At 34.7% G+C, this 19,918-nt stretch overlaps 1 protein-coding gene across 1 annotated transcript in view; it reads right to left on the bottom strand.

Moving 5' to 3' along the window:
- LOC149956128 (uncharacterized) overlaps nt 1-15,027 on the bottom strand; it is a 34,399-nt gene extending 19,372 nt beyond the window's left edge. Inside the window, exons 1-9 of the mRNA XM_090165392.1 lie at nt 14,867-15,027; nt 13,841-14,211; nt 11,382-11,621; nt 6,322-6,645; nt 5,316-5,667; nt 4,502-4,773; nt 3,938-4,271; nt 1,859-2,084; nt 905-1,184 (exon numbers count right to left, since the gene is read on the bottom strand). Coding sequence (XP_090021518.1) covers nt 905-1,184; nt 1,859-2,084; nt 3,938-4,271; nt 4,502-4,773; nt 5,316-5,667; nt 6,322-6,645; nt 11,382-11,621; nt 13,841-14,158 — 2,346 coding nt within the window. The 5' untranslated portion in view covers nt 14,159-14,211; nt 14,867-15,027. The remainder of the gene's footprint in view (nt 1-904; nt 1,185-1,858; nt 2,085-3,937; nt 4,272-4,501; nt 4,774-5,315; nt 5,668-6,321; nt 6,646-11,381; nt 11,622-13,840; nt 14,212-14,866) is intronic.
- Between the last annotated feature and the right edge of the window lie 4,891 nt (nt 15,028-19,918).

Below are 19,918 nucleotides of genomic sequence, written 5' to 3'. Positions count from 1 at the left end.
GAATTATCAGAATGGGGCAGGGGGCTGCCAAAAATGTGTTAAAATTGATATTGATTCGTTCTATCCTTACGCTAATAGTTAAGAGTTATAAAAATATTGTCAAGACAATGGCATTAATACCGCCGAAACTAGTTGACCTCCATTAAATGTATTTAAATATGTAATAAAGGAAAATATTTTAACTTACGCAATAATTCGTAAATGTTTTTATAACTCTTTTAAAAATGTGTTGTCGGCGTATACACGACGCAACTATTTTTAAGAAAAACGTTACCAATCCACAAAAATTACTCCTTTTATAAAATTAAGTTAATGAAAAAAATTATCATTTGCGGCCAAAAAAAATCACTTTGTTATCTACACTTCAAATGCTACATTCTCCGCCAAGAAAAAAAAAAACATGAGGCCACTGTAGTTTAATTTTGCCCATTCTTCCTCTTCATCTTCATCTTTTTACAGGGGGAGCTGCTGCTATAGGAGCCTATAGGCTCAACTAGTATTTGGGATAATAGCCACAGCAAGATTTACCATGAAGACTCCAGTCTAAGACTCATTCTGGTGCTAGTACACGAATCTCGGCTTTTATGAGAGCCGTGGTGTTTATGCTAGCGTTTTTCAGACAGAAATTTCCGCCATTTCCTTCTGTGTCTTAAAAAGAAGCTTCATGTCAAGGTTATCCAAATCTATTTGGATAGTCAAGTGGCCCTCAAGGCTTTCAATCAGTTTAACATTTCTTCTAAACTGGTACGTTCATAGCGGTTTGAAAAATATAGCTCAGGCTCTTCCTGCTATGGAATTACATATGCACCTCCTACTGTAAAACATGGTGTATGAAATTTACAATTTCACTTAGGAATCATCTAATTAAAAAATTGCATGACTATTTACTAAAAACCAATTGTACCTCATTTCCACTTTCATCAGATAGACGTTGACCTTCATCTTTCCTTAACTGCTTTTGAAGTGACCTCATTTTTGCTCTGAAGTGTTCACGATCATTTGGAGATGATACTTTTTTGAAGTTAGTAAGAGTAACGTCTTTTGTTTCTAAATTCAGTGCAAGGTTCCGGTCTCTTAGTCTCCTCCTGTGACCACCATTATTTACACCCGTTGGTGTTTTGATACGCTTTGTCCCTTCTAAATTGCCTTCACCTTCCACAGAATACCTCTTCCGATGAGGTAACCTAATAAACAAATGACCAATGAACTTAAAAGATCAACTAAAACTAATAAATTTTGAAATGTTCAGAAAAATTGGCAAGTTTTAAATGATGAAAGACATTAAAATCACAATTTATAAATTAAGCTTGCTTGTGTAATAGTTTTAGAAAATTCCTAAATGTATTTTTCACCACACTATATTTACTTCAAAAAACTTTTTGAAGAGTCAGTTGGAATCTGGGAATAATAATGTTTCCAGCATATTTTATGTTGCATACTTCTGACTGCATTAAATTATTATAGCGGCAGAGTGGATAGCATTTTTGCCTTGCAGCAAGGTTCCATCCCAGCTTGTGTCACTAGGTAAACACACGGAACAACTTATTCTAGGTTTTAAGTTATCTTCTCACAAGTCAAAAAAGGTTTTCCACCAAAGTCCTTCTATTTCCACTTTCCATAAATTTTTTTCAAAGTTAACGGTAATAGTTAGTTAGTGTAGGGAGCTGTTGGCTCACGTCCCATTAAGGCTGGTTAACCACCCTCTAGGATCCTACACATTGTAACCTAGCTAATTGATATAAAGGCATTAAAAGTCACTGGCTGATTTGTGCTTAAGGTGGTGCCTTGGGTATTAGCTTATCTTAGTTGATTAATAACCCATTGTTCTTACTTCTTTATTTATTTAAATTGGACAAACCTAGAGCTTATTTTCTTAACCATGGCTTTTCCTTTTCGCTCTTTTGACATATCCACATCAGGATCAACTGGTGTGGTAGTTCCACTGGCTCTTTGGTCATCTGATGTTGGACTTAATGCTGGACGGACTAGATAAGGAATTTCTCCTCTAAATGTATCATATATCTGAGTCACATAGGCCACCATAGCTAACTTGTCTGGAACATCACACTGACTCATTTCTTCACCTAAAAAAATTATTTGACATTTGATTTGAAGTTCATGGTCTTGATAAAAAATAGAGGGCAGGGTGTTGGCCAGTATGAGCCTGAATACTTTTATCTTCGAGGAACAAAGCCTACCGGAGCAGTGATCAGGTGGGGAATTCAGATTTATTATTCTCACAAGACCTGCCCTCGGAATCAGGGTAATTTTAATTTGGGGCCATGTCAATGTGCCTAGACTAAGGCAACCCTACTTTTATTTATTCTTTACTTGTCTAGATTGCTTAGAGATGGCCCAACGCCAAAATTACCCCTACTCCGAGGGCAAATGGTAAAACTGAAATAGTTATACATTTTACAGTGCTTATTGAATAACTCTATGCCAATATTACGTAAAAAACTTGTTTTTTAGTTGTAAGGATTTTGGTTTTAAATCGGATTAAAAGTTAGTTTCTATGAAAATTCCATTGAAAATGTTGTGCCAAAAGAGGTTGGGTTTGATTATGGATTTCTAAATTGTTTTGGTGGTACATTCGGTTAGGCCATTAGGCTTTGGGTATTTGATGTGGTTGTAATATGATGGCCCATTATTTAAGTTAAGTGTTGGGGAGTGCACACTGAGGGCAAAATGGGGATTCATAAAAGCTATACTTCAGGCCAAAGTGAGCCATTGCTACTAGAAATACGCAATGTATACTGGCTTTCCCACTCTTTTTAATTTCATTTATTATTTAAAAAATCATGTATAACGGAAAAGTTTTAAATTTTATAAAGATTTATTTTACTCTTTAAAAGAAGTAGTATGAAAGAGCAACTACCACGTAGCCAAGGATCGAGCCGAGCCTCGTCCTCAGCCTCGGGCTTGGCCGAGCCTTAGCCATTTGGAAAACCCTCAGCCTCGGTCCGAGGGTCGTCTAAATATAGCCGAGGAACAGAGGATTTTTTTTGCGCTTATTAAAAACATGAATAACTGAAATTTTGGCCCATTTTCTACCGTAAAATTTATATCGAAGGAGAATGAATATGTGGAGACGATCGTCCGGCTACCCAGTAGCGGCCCCTGCAAATTTTTCTGGTGGTGCGAGATCTCATTGTGAGGTCAGGCGTTTCGGTCTTGCGGCCAAAAGTGATTGGTCCCGTTGTCCTGATCCAGTTTCGGCGCCCCCACCTATGACGGCGCCCGGTGCGGTCAGACCGTTCGCACCGCCCTAGGGCCGCCGCTGTACCGGCACCTTTAACTTTTTCCCCGGTCTTGCGCGGAGGAGGAGTCAATACTCGAAAGTTTTAGTTTTCGTTTTGTAACTTTTGTTTTAGGTTCTTTTCGTGGGAACCGTCGAAAAGCGAAACGTGAGGGGGCAGGGCTGCTTGGAGGGACGAAACATCTAGAACTTTCGAGTCTCGACGTAGCCATGCGCTAAAATTCGGTAGTTTTTTAGTTTTAGTTTTGTTTTAGGATCTTTTCGTGGGAACAGTAGAAATGCGAAAGGTTTTAAAGAGTCGGTTGCAATTTGTTTCAAAACTTTCAATGTCTCTAGTGCGGGATTTTTTCGAGGTTTGTTCCTATGATTCGGCCAAAGCTAAGTGTTTGAAATGCGGGTCAATATACAGCCAGGTTCGTGGCTCAAACCCCAAGAATTATACCAGTTCGACGCTTCTTAACCATTCAAAAACTAAACATGCACTTCTATACGTTTATTCACTTAACCGTTGCCTCGGCCTATTTTGAACCCTCAGCCCGAGGCAGTTTTTCGACCCTTGTTCGATCCTTGCACGTAGCATTTTCCAAAAAAGTATGCACAAACAAAATATGAACTACGGAACATAACCGGAAAATAATTTGAAAATAAAAAATTAATAGAAAATTTTTAAATTTTCACCTGTCATGACTGGTGGAATTCCAAACTCTTTTTCACAGATATCAAAAGCAAGTTGATTATTTTTGGCAGAACATTCTTCCTTCAGAGCTTTCATATCAATGAGATCTGGTCTGTATCGATGAATAATCCCACAAAGCGCCAAGCCATTTTTCCACGAAGTTGAAAGATTTTCAATTGTTAGCCCCTCAATATGAGAGATTTGGCGTTGACACCAAGCTAACAAAGCATCAGGATGAATAAGAGACATCCTTCTTCTCTTTTTTCTCTGAATATCAGGAACAACATCTGGCAGTTGATCTTGAATTTCAGCATCAGTGTCACACAAACACCTAACCTAAAGATTGTTTAAAAAATGTCTTGAAAAATTTTAAAAAGTTGTACACATGAAGAAATTATGACATATTTAACAGAAGTAAAATTTCTATAATGTCAGGTATCAATTTTGCTGCTAAAATTCTAGTAATAACATACAATACTTTTCGTATATTTTGAATAGATTGAGTTTTAAAGTTATAGATTCAATGCTAGTAGCTAGTTAGTATGAGAACAGTACAGAATATTTACCTGGGACGGTAGTACTGAATTTAGATTCAAATTAGGGTAACGTGAAGATGGATTGAGCATGTATTGGTTTAAATCTTTACTAAGATTCTCTGGAGTAGTTTGGGCTAGTAGCCTATAGATTGCTTCCCTTTCAGCCAAAACTTGCAAAGGTGACATTTTGCCAGATGCCCAGCTTCGAATCATCCACGCTGCATCAAAGGCACTTAGAAAACCTCTGGCACAACCAGAACCAGTTGGCCAAAAGGGCTCCAAGAGGCAATCTCCTACCAACCCTAACAGAATATTCAAAAGTCATTTCAAAATTGGTTGAATATATTAGTTTATAAAAAAGTAAAAGAAACACTACACCAGAAGTAAATTTGTGTAGTGGCAATCTGACACTCAATATTAAATTATTCCACCTTTTAACTTATCAAAATCTCTCACAACTCTTAGAGGTTTAAAGTTCCTTTTCGTTGAACTTTACTATTTGGCAGTAGGTACACATTTATGCACAAAAGGTGCATAAATGTACATAGAATTTGGGAATCTGAATTTTGCTGGGTAAACTAATAATTTTTTTTATTTGTTTTGCAGGCAAGGCAACAAACACTGAGATAGCTGACTGATAAGCCACATTTACAACTAGTGGGTGCCTATTGATCAAGATTAGGAAAAAAATATTAAGAGTCTCTACAATTGGCTAAAGATACGGCTACACATTCTATGTATATTATATATGAAATAAAAAAAATTGGTGTTTCCATAAATAGTGGTTGCTTCGGGTTAATGTTTTTTCTACATCACTAACAGTAGCTATTAAAAACAAAATTACCCTGAAGTAGTCTGTGGCCCCTTCTTTCAGCCATTCGACACGCATTTTCAGCTGCGTACATCGATGTGAAATCAAACATTGCTACATCAGCTTGGCCATAGTGATTTACTGCAAAGTCTTGGTGAGGCATTTGGTAGCATGTTGCGAAGTCTGCTGCATCTCTAGCATAATCCATTAAAGCTTCTCTATTTACATTATCTGGTGATAGTAGTCGTGCGGTATCACTAAAATCATTAATAATTACACCTTTATCAAGTAAGCTTTGTTTTTTTGCAGTCATGACGAAATAGTGAGTATCATCTTTATAATACACAATGTTTTCCAAGTCAATTCCAGTTTGCTCTTTCATATCCTAGAATGAAACCAAACCAAAGTTCGTAAAAATTCTTATAACTATAAAGTTGGCTCATATGAACACATATCAGTCTCCAGATTTTGTGGGGAAAGCATTTGGAGTGTGTTAAATATGCTCTTAACATCGCAAACCACCGAGACACGAGATAAAAGGAAAGGACGTTCCCCGCAAGACTCAGTAAACTTCTAAGAGAATAGAGGGGGAACAAACAACTAGACATTTTGTGTTAAAACAAACTGGATGACGGGTTCAATATGACAAATGAGCCCCGTTGGAAATAAAGCATTTTATTGGTATTAAATTTAATGTTTAAATTGAGAGTATACGCTTATGGCTTTACATCCTGATTGCTTGGTCCCACAGAAAATGATCCAAATGCTATGTTAGAAATAAATCTTTATTGCTAAAACTTTCTAGCAAAGAATATAGACCATTTAAAAAAGGGAGCGCCAATGTGGAGGGAAGCTTTAACTGATTTATGTTCAAATAGAGCATATGTTACAACAATAGGGATTTCTATGCACTTAAATTTTTTTTATGCTCTAGCTATTTTCAATTAAATAAAATACGAACTAATTTCACACCAATATATTACATTACATAATATATTAATTTTAAATTTAAGACATTTCTTAATATTTTAAATCTCACCTGAAAGAACTTTTGGTTAAATATGAAAGCCACTCCACTTATTTCAGAAATTTGAGCTTCCTCCAATGTTTGACGATTGATGAAGTTTGCAGTAATTGCAATTGCCAATTTCCCTCTAAATTCTTTCCTATTGAATCCTAAGAGTGTGTTTCGTTTCCCATCTGATCCAATTAGTACATCAAACTCATACTGAGCCACAGGATGGTCCAGTGGGATAACAGCAGCCTTCCAGCCTACTCTTTCTTTAGTCTGATCATCCGGAGGTTCTACGACTTTTTCAAAACTAACATTCTCATGAACTTCTACACCCAATAATAATGCCACCTATAAATAAATAAATAAATAAATAAATAAATAAAATAAAATAAATAATAGCTTTATTAGGATCACCACCTCAGTTTCTCACTGATTTACAATTGGGTCCTCTACTTTAAGTTATTAATAAAATAAGTGTAATCTATATAATTTAAAACATTCTTGTTTTTATCTGTTATTGTTTATAATAAAATATTTGAACTAGTTTTAAAAGAGTTATAGTTTTCTTTGTTTTTAATTTGAGTTGGTAGACTATTCCATATTTGTACTCCTTTTGGCATGTATTCCTTCCATCTTGCGTGTTTTAAAATCTATAATACTGCCTATTGTGATGTATTGAGGTTGCACTGTTTCTTGTATGAACCATTCTTTGACATACTGTGGGGTTTTATTGTTTTGGACTTTAGGCATGAGAAGCATATATCCAGTTTGTAGCTTTCGTCAAGTGTTCTGATGTCTGCTTTTTCTCTGGCCTCTGTTGCTGATGACCTTTTTTAGGCTTTTATAATTTGTTTTGCCGCATAGTTCTGTAGTACTTGTAGCTTCTTTTTTTTTACATATTTGCCTCTGGTTATAGAAAATGTTTCAATAATCAAACAGTGGTTTAATTAGTCCGTTATATATCATTTTTAATGCTTCAGTATTCATCGCGTTTTGAAGTGGTCTCATTATCCATATTCTTTGTCTTACTTTGCCATATAATCAATATGTATTTTCCATTTCAAGTCTTCCTCGATCCAATTTCCTAAGTATTTAAAACCCTCGACTCTATACCTATTTCCCCATTACTCATAGTTTGTATATTGTTACATTATTCCTTCATTTTTTTACTCGGTGTGAAGATCATAAATTTTGTTTTGTCTTTATTTAATATTAACCCTTTTTTTGGAGATTTTTCCCTAGTATATTTCTTCATTTGCGTCTTCTATTAATGGTAATATCTCTTTGTTTGAGATTGTGATGGCTCCATCATCTGCATAATTGTTTGCTTTTTCACAACCTTCATGTATATTTCTCGTATAGAAGTTAAACAGTAGAGGGCGTAGTACACTTCCTTGGGGTACTCCGTAATTTATCTTCTTTGTTGTTGATTTTATTTCTTTATATTTTACAAATTGTTGGCGGTTTCCTAGGTACGACCTAAACCAGTCCAATGCGGTCTCTTGTATGCCACAGCTTTCTAGTTCTCTTATTACCACATCTTGTCTTACTGTATCAAATGCCTTTGACAGGTCAATGAATACCACTATTACGTTTGCTCCTTTCTGTATTCGTTTTATTATATCCTCATACAGATTTATTAAAGCGGTTATAGTCGAATAACCAGGGCGAAATCCTGATTGATACTTATAAAGACAGTTATTTGCACTCAAGAATTCATACGTTTGTTTATTCTCGGTTTTTTTGCTCACTGTGCTCACTGCAGGGAGTACCAACAATGGGCGGTACGTGATTCTTTGGATTCTGGGAGTCTCCAGATTTATAAGCAGGGACCACTTTTGCCACCTTCCATTGTTTTGGGAAGTGTCCTCTTCTGAAACTTATTTAATATTTGCTTGATATGTTCCGCTTATTATGACTGATGGTATTTCTTCATTTCCTTCAGCTCTATTTTTCATTTTTCTAAGAATATTGAAGACTTCTCCTACAAAATTACTGAATGTGATTCCTATATCTGTACCTGGTTGTGAAGTGGTGTGGATATCATTCTTGCCAGTTTTTACTAGTCCCCTAAGGTTTAAAAGTTGTGGTAAATTAAGTCTTCTACTATATTAATATAATAGTTATTCATTGTTTCAGCAATCTCATCAGGTTCTGTGTGCTCATTCCCTTTACATATTATGGTACCAATCTTATTTTTTTTATTTTCTTTATATATATATATATATATATATATATATATATATATATATATATATATATATATATATATAAAAGAAAAGAAAATATGGCTTTATTGTTTTCCAAATAGCCTTGGTTTTGTTCTTATGTTGTTTATTATTTATTTTTGTGTGAAAATACTTCTTTTTCTTTTCTCAAATGGCCTTGTTGATTACGTTCCTTTGTTTAATATAATGTTCTTTGTACATATGTCGACTTATATGGTCTTTAGATATTCTTTTATAAATATTTCTGCTGTGTATCATTCTTTTGGTTTCACTGTCTATCCATGGTACACTTTCAATTGTAGTGACCTTTTGTTTTATCGGAGCATGTTTGTCCATTACCTTCTTTATGATTAATTGTAGGTTTTCTACCATTTTGTCAGGATCCTTTTCTTCCTGTACTTGCGTCAAATCACTTGCCATTTCATTGATGAAAGCAATTGGGTCCATTTTGTATATTGTCTAACTTGTCTAAATTCCTTTACTGGTTTTATCACTTTTCTTTTCCTGGTAATGAGTGTCATTATCCTTTCCAGGGTGTTTGTATATACGTGATCTATTAATGTCTTGGTTTTATTTGTGGTTCTTGTTGCTTCAGTAATCATTTGTTTAAATTTAATTCGGGTGTTTTTCAGTTTTTTTGTTTTAGTTTCTAACTTCTCTTTTAAAAGATCACAATTTAGGTCCCCCATGGAAGAGCAAAAAACATACAACATTAATTTGATAATGTAGAACTTAATTAAAAATTTCATACACAATCATAGTATAGATTCTCCGTTCTATTTATGCCGCATGGTAATTAAGCTGTACTGAAGACCGAGATAAACCATTTGGAGATAAAATAGTTGCAGTTACCTTGTGGATTTTGTCAAGCAAGTTACCTTGTGGATTTTGTCAAGCAAGTTACCTTGTGGATTTTGTCAAGCAAGTTACCTTGTGGATTTTGTCAAGCAAGTTACCTTGTGGATTTTGTCAAGCCAGTTACCTTGTTGATTTTGTCAAGCCAGTTACCTTGTTGATTTTGTCAAGCCAGTTACCTTGTTGATTTTGTCAAGCCAGTTACCTCGTTGATTTTGTCAAGCCAGTTACCTCGTTGATTTTATCAAGCCAGTTACCTCGTTGATTTTATCAAGCCAGTTACCTCGTTGATTTTATCAAGCCAGTTACCTTGTTGATTTTATCAAGTAAGTTAAGTATTTTAGAAATAAAAATTATTGCTACGTAAGAAGGAAAAATAAATACCAATTTGTTATTCTGTCACATTTGTTTAAAATACGTAAAACTAGAAAATTTAAGCCGGAAAAACATCCATTAAAATTACATTGTAACCGGCTTCAATCCCTATTACAAATATTTAACGGGATTTACGAAGCCTTCGGTTTACAATTAATTACTTAAGTCGGGCTTGAAGATATTGGACTAGGCTTAATCGTAATTAACGAGGACTCAGGCTTAGAAGATCAAAAAATAACTTTAATAACAGATGGAAACTTACAATATAGTCGAGGCCGTCGACTTGTAGTTGAGACAACCCGGACATAAAGAATATCAACTTTTTAAATTGTTCAGAAAAATACCCCGATCGTCCGAAGTATCAGTGGAGAGATAGTTTAGTCTAACAACCAAACTATATCTGAAAGCGTGTCTTTTATACGTTTTAAACAAAACAAACAAAAAGGGGAGAACGTCACATGACTTCTCAAAAATTAAACTCCAGCGGCGGCGAGTTTGCAACGGGATGGGCGACATCTGGTGGAGGTCGCCCGAACCGTTGCCACATAAGACAAACTATTGAATATGAAGGTCTTAGATTTACTGTTGGTTATGTGGATGGGTCTACCATATTTGAAAATATATTTTTAAGTACTTTCGCTTTACCAGAATTAGTGTTGCACGCCCATTTTCTCAAATAATTGTTTGATAAGGATGAAACATTTATTTGAAAATTTTGAAGGGCAACAGGAATGTACTAGTTTAATACCATGTCAAGAACCAATTTACACAAGGGCGAACTTTAAAGCAGCCTTGTTGTAATTGATACATAGTTCTGCCAAGATTTTTGTGTATTTATTAAAGAATCTCTATTAAAAGAAATCGAAAGTACTAATAAATTAAGGCAACTTTCTCAAATACCAAATTATTTTAAAATTCTAATTACTTCTAAATATATCTTTGGCAAAAACTATAACACTAATGTTAAATCTAAAATAAGTACTTTTATTAAAATATATTTTTAATTAGGAAAATTATATTATAGATAAAAACTAACAAAATATGTGAATGAAACATTTGTATTTTATATGCAATATACTGATTTTATAAAATATCATGTAATTATAAAATATTTAATTCATTAACTTAATAGTCCCAGAAGTAAATGAACCGAAGTAATCGCAATAGCACTCAGAATCGGAGGGCCTTTTCCTTATGAAAATGATGAGAAAATCAAGTCAAATAAAAGTTAATTTCCATCCCAGTCTTTCTACGTAATAAATTGCACTTGGGAAATGTGGGAATAGCTATTTCTATGTATTAAAAATGGTTTCATAATAACAAAAGGTTTTTTTTTTCGGCCTAGAAGCGCTCGAAATTTCAAACTCGAGGTCAAAATGCAACTTCATAAGGAAAACGCCTCCAGCATGGGGAGTATAGCAGTCTGATAACTTCGGTTCATTTACTTTTGAAAATATTTGTTTCATATTCTGCTCAAAAGATGGAGCTCTAGACCTAAAAATCAAATGGAGCCTAGAATGGGGCAGGGCAACATTATTACAGCTGTAAGCAGTCCCAGGTTCTTCCTTGCTTAAATCTGTTTTTTTTACAATGCAAAGCCAAATTACAAATAAATGTAGTACAAACCTTAAGGAGAATAAGTTGAAGCTGCCTTATACTAATATGGTCAATGGAACCTGCACAAAATTTTCCAAAGAACTTTTTTCCTCCTAAATTCCTGAGATCATGGATCACAAACGGCCACAAATGAAGAACATTATTTCTTGAAAAACGATCTCTTTTTTCTACTACGACAACTTTGCAACCGAGAAGTTGGGCTTCAATAGCAGTTCGCAAACCACAAGGACCAGCACCAATTACTAATACCTAGAAAAAAAGATATACATAAAAACCTCAAACAAAATAAGTTTATTTTAGTAATAAAATCTAAATAAGCATATTGGTATCTTCCTATAGCCAAAGTAGATATAATTTATTTTAATATTTGTTTTTAACAATTACATAAAGTAAAAAAAATTCATAACAATTGTCCTATTCCAATGGGGTTCTAAAATCTACTTTCAAACATTTAAAAAAGTTACGCTTTAGATGATATTCAGCTAGGCCCCAGAGCTAACAATACATTTGTAGGCAGTAGGGGAATACATATGCAAGAAAATATTGCCTTCAACATCCATTATTTTAATTTTTTCATTGTTCTTTAGTGGTCTAGGATTAAGATTTTACCATAAAAAATTACCGCAATAATTACTAAGAGAATTGCAAAAGTAATTTGCAGTATACCGGATACACAAAATGAATGTTATCAACCTCTACCTGTCCCTTCACAAAATTTAGACAAATTTTTAGATCATTTTCATTTGTTATCAATTTGAATTACAATAAATATTTTCCATTAATTCTTGTTCCTTTTTCTCCTCACATGATAACAGCAAGTACAATTTCATTTAGAAAACACTTTCTCTAGCTATAATTTCATTTAACCCATCTTTAAAATTAGGACCAAGTCACCCCTTTGCAAATGGCATTTTCCCCAACGAACAATCGATCTATGGAATTCCCTAGCAATTGTAGTTCTCTCTTGTACCACTCGCTATAGATCCGTCACTCTGTTTGAGAGATTGTGAGACAAACTTAATAATTAAAATAATAATAATAATAATAAATAATAATAATAAATAATAATAATAATAATAAATAATAATAAATAATAATAATAATAATAATAATAATAAAAGGCTTTAATTCGGATATAATTCAGAATATTATTATTATTATTTTTAAATTTTTTTTTAATAACCTGTAACTACGTTCATTATAATACACTGTATGGCCGCTCATAAGCTTATTCTAGCTAAGTGACCGATTTCTTGATTAATAAATGAAATAAACCATATTGAGCTAGAATGGGATCAATAAACAAATTATTATTGCCTAGTATCACCGTTATCACGACCCATTAACTTTCGGGGAGTGATCATCTATTTTTTTTCATTTTTTCATTTAACTAACCTCAGTATAGCCATCTAGGGGCCGGATCAAAGTATTATAGTTTTTTCTCTATGCTAAATCAAGGTATTGTTTTTCTAGTCTATTCTGGCGACCATGTAGTTTGTTTAACCTGATAAGATAAGGTTTTATTTGTTTTTGCTTATTAAGTTAGTATATAAGCCGAGTCAAGACTCTTTCTGAGCATTAATCGTTATTCAAGTTTTTAGGTATCAGAATGTGTTAATTTAGCATTCAGTGACCCGGTTCAGCATGAAGGTGAAGTGCACGGTATTGTTGCGGGTATTTCACTTCGGATTCAGGGGTTACTTCATGATAACTCTTGGTGTAGAGAATTATGTGCAGTTAGTTCTTTGGTTAAAAGTGTCTCTGGTAAAAGAGTGAAGATTTAAATTTCAGACTGTCTAGACCTAATTTCCGGCGGTCTTAGCAGACGATCATCAACCACCCTTTTTCTCAAATTGGAAAACACCGTAGATTCTTTTTTGGTTCATATTCTTTGTTAGAATCAACCTGTTAAAACTGAATCAGATTCCATCCTAGTCAAAAACTTAAAATTAATAAGTAATAATTAAGTAATTATAATGTGTAGGATTGGTTAAAAGTTCACTATTTTAATAAGATTCAACCAACCAAAGCCAATCTCTTATGTACATTTAATTTAACCTGCCATAGTTACTCATATCATTTTCTATTGTATATTGTAAACCTTAAAAGAGCCCACCATAGCCTCCAAGTATTAAGAATCTTTTATTTAGGTAAGAAAAATTACCAATGTCCTAGAAATATAATCATTATAATTGAGTTTGATACCAAAGAGTACAAAAAAAAGAAATAAAATCAAGTTTCCTAATTTTGCATAACTAACTTGATTTAATTTACCTACAACTTGTGACAATCCTGACTAAGTATTCCGAACAAATAAATTCCAAATGAAAAAAAAATAAGGGACATTGGGGGCTATTCTTCACAATTACCAATGAATTCCTATTTAAATATCTTGAAATTAATGTTGTGTCATATTAAAATATTTAATTATAAAGCATTTATGTTTTTAGTATCAGCAATCAACTTACCCTAGTGTTTTGGCATGCCTTTCCTCGATTATAACACTTGTGACTGGCTCTTTTGTCCAGTTTGGCCCACAGAGAAGCTGCCTTCCATGATCGTAATTTAGCCTTTAGCTTTGGATAAAAAATGTGGAATGCACTAGGTTTGATTCTAAGTAGTTCACATATCTGTCGATACGTTGACAAAACAGCTTTAAAAGTAGCAGCAGAAACAAACTGATCAAAAAGTTCAGATGCCATAGCACTTTCCGGGCTCAAAAGAGTGGCTGGTGGTCCAGCCACTGCTCCTCGAACTCCCATGTTTTTCAGAGGTCTACCACTCATAGTCCTTGATCAAAATATTTCCCCACCAATTGTGGGGAAAATTGTTCTATAACCTGAAAGAATATCATATTTAGAAGATGGATTAATAAGAGCAAGTACCTGGGGATAAGGTTTACGAAATATTTAGATTAAATTAATTATTATTCATCCCAAGACTGATACATATTGCATAACAAAATCAGCAATTTAACAGAGACATAATGAACCTCACATAGCTAGGTGACATTTCTTGTTAATAGCAAGAGGATTAAGGCCATTTTTTGGGTAGGGGAAGCTTGCGCCATCCAAATATAGATAACTTTTAGAGTTAGCAGTGTTTTGAGAGGTAGTCAACAAAAATAAAGAGTGTTTGATTCTCTACTTATTTCTTAGTTTGTAAACATGTGTTATTGTTGATATATATAATGACTAAGTTTAAATTTCCAGTTTCAGACTAGATTTACTTCAACACCAGCACTACACTAACTAGTGGAGAAGGCCAATGCTACTTATGGCTAGGTCTCAATTTTGCTCACTTTGTTAGAGCTAATTAATAATTTTACCTCTTGAGTACTTCTAAGCCACTGCAAGTAGACCAACAAAAAATGTCAATTATGTCAAAACATAGCAAATATCTTTGACCTAGTCTTATGAACATTCTGTATACTTCACACCTTAACATTTAGTAAGGAATTTAATGAAACTATAGGATTTCTGATAAATACTTACATATTCAGAAAACCACAGGAAATAAATTAGTCAGTAAGAGTTGTTACTATAATTTACATATTTAATTTCCGTTGTTGAAGTTGTAGTACCGACTATATTATTAAACAATCTTTAAAACTTTAAATGCCTAGCCTAGGCTTATGAAGACAGGCACCAGACCAAGTTCCAACAGATTTGCCAGAAAATTATTCCATGAACCATACTAGTGCTGTACATAGACATAATATTTATTTATTTATTATGTCTATGGCTGTCTTGGAAAATAAGGAATTTTTTAAAACTAGTCCTTAGGATTAGTGACCCCTTTTGTCTACAATAATAAACTGGTCCTTAGGACCAGTGACCCTTACTATGATTTTTTTTATATTGGTCCCATTGTAAATTATTTTTTATGGAATGTGAAATGTGGATAGGTCTAGACTCTAGAAACCATATAAATGTTTATAATTCAAGAAGGCGCGAATCGTGAATCGCGCCGCCTGGTGTTTTACTTCATTATTCATTGTAACTTAATACCACTACTAAAGGTTGCTGGTAACTTCGTAAGCCATTCATTTCTAGTGTGACGTTTATTGTGTTAGAAAGAAAAAAGTGGGAGTAGAAATTGGAAGAAAGCTTGAATTTTTAAACTGGTCCCGCCTCAATGCCCATAAAAAAGCATAGAAATCTCATAGGTAACTAGAATGATGCCGTGTAACTGGCAAATGGGCCAAATGCCGTGGCAGACGATAGCCAGATCTCAGCCAATCAGAGCTCGAAGAGTGGTTCTGCCAAGAATTAAATGTCACCAGAGAGAATGACGTCACCTATCTGCCGCTATAATAGCTGATCCAAAGAGGATTATTATCCTCCTTGGCGGAACCACTCTACGGCCTCTCATTGGCTGAAGGTTCAAGGCGAACTGGCGTCAAGAAGCGCTGTTAGACGTACCATAATTATGGTACAAATCAATAATTTTAGGTAGAAATTTGGGTTGTACCATAAATTTAGCTATGTACCATATGGTACGCTTATTTACAATAATTTTGATAGACTGTACTATAATTTCAATATTTTTTTTATATAGTATCATATTCTCAAAACATTTCGATTTCAATAACAAAGTCATTGCACGCTTTTACTTTCTGGTGTTCTGAACACCGTGTTCAGCCCCGCGTTCTCGTAACGGCTGCGGTAGCACTGCGCCAGGCAGGTTTGCAACTTAGTCCTCTCTTGAGTCTTCTCTTTCAACCTACGGCAGTCTCAGACTTGGTCGTAGAATAAAACATTGATCTGGCAGCCAGCACAGATTATATATATATATATATTACATATTATATGAACCTTGCGTTCAAGCTTCCGTAGTTTCGCGTGGTCTGTCACTGTTGCCGGCAGTTATTTATAAAAGTTATTTACTTTGGTCGAATGACAGGTCAAGTATTTCAAGAACATGTAAATCTTTGAGGAAAACACTTAAAACGACTACAGCATTACTTTTAGATTTTAAATTCCCGCCAAACTAGCTAAAAACGTCATAAATAGGAGGTGCAATAATTTTGCGAAGAATTCAATAATTTTTTATCGTCGATACCATAATTTCCGTTTAAAAATCTGACAGCGCTGGCGTCAAGCTCGGCCGTAGGCGGCAGCATTCTAGTTACCTATGAGATTTCTATATAAAAAAGTGAATTATTAAATTGGTCCTACGGACCAGGGACCCCAGTATTTTAGTTAAAAAACTGTTCCAAGAAATTAATAAACTGGTTTTGGACCAGTGGACGTGTGTTGAAGGGCTTACGAAGTTACCAGCATTCTTTAGTAGTGGTATTAAGTTACAATGAATATTGAAGTAAAACACCAGGCGGCGCGATTCACGATTCGCGCCTTCTTGAATTATAAACATTTATATGGTTTCTAGAGTCTATACCTATCTACATTTCACATTCCATAAAAATAATTTACAATGGGACCAATATAAAAAAATCATGGTAATGGTCACTGGTCCTAAGGACCAGTTTATTTTTGTAGACAATAGAGGTCACTAATCCTAAGGACTAGTTTTAAAAAATTCCTTATTTCCAAGACTGATTGAAACCATTGAGTTGGGAATATTAATCTAGAGGTCCAATCAAAACGTCGGATTTCAGTATTTCGCGAAACAAGTTTTTTAAAATAAGAATACTGCCGTCTGCTCCGAAAATAATGACGATAAACTTTATCATTCTACCCGTGGCGCCGTCTATCTCTCAATGGTTCGTTCAAATAAGACGCGTTTTCCGGCAAAAAGATTTATTTTTCAAAAATAATGGATGGCGCCATGGGTCATATGATAATGTTTTGTCGTCATTTTAGCATTTTAGAGGAGATGGGAAGATGGCACATTCGTAATTTTAAAAAACTTGTTTTGTGGGGAGCAGATTTGATTGGATCTCTAGATTAATATTCCCAACTCCATGATTGAAACCCGATAACCAGCCTTGGAAATAACGGTGGTCAGGTGGTCAAAGACCAATTAATTAATTGCTCAGACCAGTTTATTTATTCAAAATTTGGGGGGTCACTGGTCACCGTGTCCAGTTTATTAATTCGAAATAAAAACAAAAAAACAAAAGGTGACCAGTTTAATTATTCCAAATAATGGGAGATGACCTATTAATCCAAGGTTTATATCAATTTTGATTTCCCTATTGACTGGATTTCTATGTATAGCGACTCCGCTTACTACCGCCGCGGCCACACGTCGAGGTTTTATGTAGAGTCAAGGATCCTATATGTTAGAAGGATATGAGGCGAGGGACGAAAAATGGCAGCGCCGTCAGTGGGTCATGCGCGATTGAGAATCCGTCTTTAGACTCCGTCAAGGACAAAACATGGAGGAAGCACCGCCAAAATTTGTCCTTGAGGGAATAGAAACAAGACGTCCCACGCTTAGAGGCTCTCTTAATGTCGACGGCGCTGCCGGCGTTTTGAAAACATGGGCTGGTCGGAGGGCTACCTATCCTTCTAGCATATAGGATCCTTGGGTAGGCTACCAGTCCTGGCTACGCGGTAACGGACTGGGGACTTTGGAGTTACGGGGCCTAGAGAATGAGAGATAATACGGTAAATTACGAGGGTCTTCTAGGCTCTGGTAGTAGTCTTAGGTGAGATAGTACTATATTGTACTATTCTTGTGGTACTCATAAAATAAAGTTTAAGTATTTTGAATACGTGTAAAGTTAATGTTACCAACATAATCTAACTTCTAAACATGTAGTATAGGTTTTTTTAGGCTTATAAATGACATTGGAACATTTTATATAAGACCAGTTTAATAATTCATAAGCTAGGGGGTCACTGGTCATAAGGACCAGTTTAAAAAAATCCTTATTTCCAAGGCTGCCGAGAACACGGTTTTTATGATATTTTGAAACGCGTTTTTTTTAAAGTTGACCAATGATTCAAAACTGTGTTATTATATCTTGTAAGAGTTATAAATCAAACAAAAATACAGCTTTAAACAGGTTAGTGTTAGAAATTCTAAATAAAACAATTTAACTAAAACCGTTTTAACCCTTCAGTAGGCCTTAGGCCCAAATCTAATTGGCCGTCTTTTCAGACCTTAATTCTTAGGTCCTATTATCAGGGTTGTTAAAAATTATTTTTTTTTCCAAATTCAAAATGAAAAATACTTTATCCATTACTCAAAATGAAAAATATAAAATGCATTTTGAATATTGGTTTTTCTGCAAACAGCAGCTCAAAATAAAAATACAAAATCAGAGAGTGTATAGTATAGAGAGACGTCTCTTCTTATTCCCGTAATGTTAAAATTTCGTACACGGTTTTTGGACCATATGGGAATTGAAGATAAGTTCAGGATCCCTATAGAGTGTTGTCGTCTGAAACCCTGCGACGTCACCATTGTAGTTTGCCTATTGATAAAAACGGTTACTGTAAACGATTTTGTAATTGTTTTTAATAAAAATTTGTACATTTTTACCCTTTTGATGTACATGTTCACTTGTACATTTTTACCTTTGTACAAAATGACCGACTACCCTATTAACACTACAGCTGTGACGTTACAAGTTTTCAAAATCGTATCAGACGACAACACTCTATACGCGATGTCGCTAGTGGTAACTTTTCATACTATTGAACGCCTGTTTCGTATAATTTTAGGATCAGTGGCACCGCCCCAAGGTTAGTAAATTTTAGGCTATAAAAAGCTGCCTCGATACGCTGTGGTTGCTAAGGGCTAAGGCTGGTAACTTCGTTGCTAACGAACATCGTGACGCCACTGAGATGAGATCCTATTGAAAATCAATGGGATCTCATCTGGGTGACGTCAGCAGCATACGAATTTTGGAGGCAATCCAAAAATTCTTTCAAACCGTTTCTCGATCGAGACCCCGTTGGCCCCGGCGCCCGCCCGCGGTAGGCACAAGTAGGCACGTGCCTACGTTGAAATATTTATGGTCTACTTCGGGGGCCTCCAAATTTGAAATGTGCCTATATGGGTTTCTAATTTTTGAACCAACTACTTGCAAACTAATTTATTCGCTGGTTTTGGTATTTTAAAGATGATAAATCTTTCAATTATTTTTTAGAAAATACATTATTTTGATCAAAATGATCCCTCACGGACCCAAGTACCTTCCTTCAAAGATTTATTTATAAAGTGGATTTGTGTACATTGTTAGAAGGACACCTGCGACCGTGCGACGTAAAAAAATGTTAATTCACTACTAGGAGTTTTCTTCCAAAATAGCCTTTTCAATGCTAATCAGCTATTTGTAGTTACTGTTTTGAAAAAGCCTTTTTCAAGGCTTTTAGTAGTAACAACTTTTAGACAACCCTTAAAGTCTATTATTCAGTTGCCTACTAAACAGCTTTTTAAAGGCTATTGGTAGTAATATTTAAAGTGTTGGTTGCACGAAAAATCGATAGTAATAAAAACGAATGAATGCGGGCTTGTTTTGAAGCCCAGGACGTTCTCTTTCCAAAAATGTCATTGTCGAAACAAATTTCCAAGCCTTTGAGTCCGAAACTGACCTTCTTCGCTTCCCAAAATCCTGAAATTTTCGGCGA

This window comes from Leiobunum rupestre, chromosome 2, assembly GCF_980474605.1.
Source record: "Leiobunum rupestre chromosome 2, qqLeiRupe1.1.hap1, whole genome shotgun sequence".
Lineage (NCBI taxonomy): Eukaryota > Metazoa > Arthropoda > Arachnida > Opiliones > Sclerosomatidae > Leiobunum > Leiobunum rupestre.
The sequence above is the reverse complement of the archived record's forward strand: the minus strand, read 5'-3'. Positions and strand labels throughout refer to the sequence as shown.